We start from the raw sequence: 2507 nt of genomic DNA on the forward strand, positions 1-2507 counted from the left end.
TGTCGGGGGGCAGGTCCCCGATGCCCCTCATTTGGCCCAGATGCCGCTGCTCAAGGCCATCATCAAGGAGACGCTCAGGTGGGGGCTGGATGCCCTTGGCCAGGGCTGGCAGGACGTGGGTTCAAGTCCCTGGTCGGTCCATGCCCAGGGCCCTGACTCCCTAGTGATAGGCGGGGGGGAGACCGCAGCGTCAGCCCCGCGGGCGCCTGGTTGCCATGGCTGTGCCCACGGCCTCCCCTCCAAGACCTGATGGCTGGAGGCCCAGCTCCCTCCTCTCCTCTCCCCCAGGCTCTACCCCGTGGTCCAGGTCAACTCCCGTGTGGCCGTGGAGAAGGACATCATTGTCGGGGACTACCTTTTCCCCAAGGGGGTGAGTCTACAGGGCTGGAACCAGGTCCATGAGGCTGGAGGGCACTGCCATAGTGGGGGGCAGTTGATTTAGTTGGGTCAGGGGCTGGGGCCCCACAGGGAGCTCGTGTCACTTTGTTGAGAGCCTCCTGGGCTGGGGTTTCCCCTATCCCCGCTCCTGCCCCACGTGTCAGGGGGTTGAAGTCCTCCCCAGAGGCGCTGGCTGCAGCCCAGGCTGGGGCTGTGCCACTGCTCCTGGGGTGGGCCCAGGCTGGGAGGGGAGGGGTGGGGGGTCACTGAGGACACCCTGCCACCTCCGTGTCCCTCCAGACGCTCATCAGCTTCGCCCACTTCACCTTGTCCCGGGACGAGCGCAGCTTCCCGGAGCCTGAGCGCTTCCTGCCCCAGCGCTGGCTCCGGGCCGGGGCCACCCCCCACCACCCCTTCAGCTCCATCCCCTTCGGCTACGGCATCCGCGGCTGTGTTGGCCGCCGCATCGCTGAGCTGGAGATGTACCTGGCCTTAGCACGGGTGAGCAGGGGGATGTGCGTCCACATGTACTTTTGTGGTAGCATATGTGCGCATGTGAATGTGTTGGCATGCACATGTATGTGTCTGCATGTGTGCACGTATGCATTCACATATGCCTCTGAACTCTCTCAAGTTTCTCCACAACCTTTTTGAATTCTGGAGCCCAAAACTGGACGCAGTACTCCAGCTGCGGCCTCACCAAGGCCGAGTACAAGGGGAGAACGATGTCCCGGGATTTGCTTGAGAAGCATCTATGGATGCAAGCCAGTGTTTTGGTCACTTTACTAGCTGCAGCATTGCATTGAAGGCACAAGATGAACATAAGCCTGCAATGCGATGCGGAGGAGAGCCACGCACATGATCAGAGGTCAGGAAAACAGACCTTATGATGAGAGGCTGAGAGCCATGGGGCTATTCAGGTTGGAAAAGCGCAGGCTCAGGGGTGATCTGGTGGCCACCTATAAATTTATCAGGGCGCTCACCAGCATCTGGTTCACCAGCGCACCCCAAGGGATGACGAGGTCAAACGGTCATAAATTACTGCGAGACCGTTTCAGGCTGGACATAAGGAAGAACTTCTTCGCTGTCTGAGCCCCCAAGGTCTGGAACAGCCTGCCATCGGAGGTGGTTCAAGTGGCTACATTGAACACCTTCAAGAGTAAATTGGATGCTTATCTTGCTGGGATCCTATGACCCCAGCTGACTTCCTGCCCTTCGGGCAGGGGGCTAGACTCAATGAACCTCCGGGGTCCCTTCCAGCCCTAATGTCTATGAAATCGATGAATGGCTCCCTGTGTGTGTGTGCATTCACATACGGATGCATGCATGTGTACCTTGTGTGCGTTCACACAGGCATGTGAATAGTTGCGTGTGTGTGTATTCACATGTGTATGTGCATGTGAATGTGCTCACATATGTCCGGGGCCATCCTTAGGGGGGCAAATCGAGGTGACTGCCCCATGCTTTGGAGGGCCCCGTGGAGCTGGGCTGGCTTCGCATCCGGCCAGTTGCCCCTCTCCCCTCCCCTCCCCTCCCTCACCACCACCACTGCTGCATCTGGGCCCCACACTGGCTGATTTGCTTCGGGCCCTGCACCCTGCTACGGTCGTCTCTGCATATGTCTGTGCATTCACATGTGTGTGCATGCATGTAAATGTATTTGCATGCATGCGTGTGCATTCAGATGCACCCAAGAATGGTCACGTGCATGTCTGCACATTCATATGTGTATGAATGTGCTTGCATATGTGTGGGTGTTCACACGTGTGTGCTTGAGAATGTGTTCAGATACATGTGTGTTCACATGTACAGGTGTGCATGTGTGTGTGCAAGGGAATGTGTTCACACACGTTTGTGTTCACAAGTGTACACATGTATGGGTGTGTACGCGTGAATGCATTTGCATGCTTCCCTGAACGTCCACGTGTCCATGAACAGTCACATGCATGTGTGCACATTCATAAGTGGACACATGCATGCAAATGTGCTTGTGTGTGTGTGTGCTCACGTGTATGTGCACATATGAATGCCTTTGTATGCATGCCTACATGTTCACATATCCTTGTGAATGGTGGCACACGTGTGTGCATTCACAGCTGCCAACAGGCTGGGCATAGGGACAGGCGGGG

The 2507-nt window shown here is 57.0% G+C and overlaps 1 protein-coding gene across 1 annotated transcript in view; it reads left to right on the forward strand.

Annotated features, from left to right (window-relative positions):
• LOC109301588 (sterol 26-hydroxylase, mitochondrial) overlaps positions 1-2507 on the forward strand; it is a 12281-nt gene that overhangs the window by 8615 nt on the left and 1159 nt on the right. The window contains exons 7-9 of the mRNA XM_019522822.1: positions 14-78; positions 289-370; positions 679-925. Of these exons, the coding sequence (XP_019378367.1) occupies positions 14-78; positions 289-370; positions 679-925 (394 nt within the window). The remainder of the gene's footprint in view (positions 1-13; positions 79-288; positions 371-678; positions 926-2507) is intronic.

Source organism: Gavialis gangeticus, unplaced genomic scaffold (assembly GCF_001723915.1).
Source record: "Gavialis gangeticus isolate Ggan-Ray unplaced genomic scaffold, GavGan_comp1, whole genome shotgun sequence".
In the NCBI taxonomy this organism is placed as follows: Eukaryota; Metazoa; Chordata; order Crocodylia; family Gavialidae; genus Gavialis; species Gavialis gangeticus.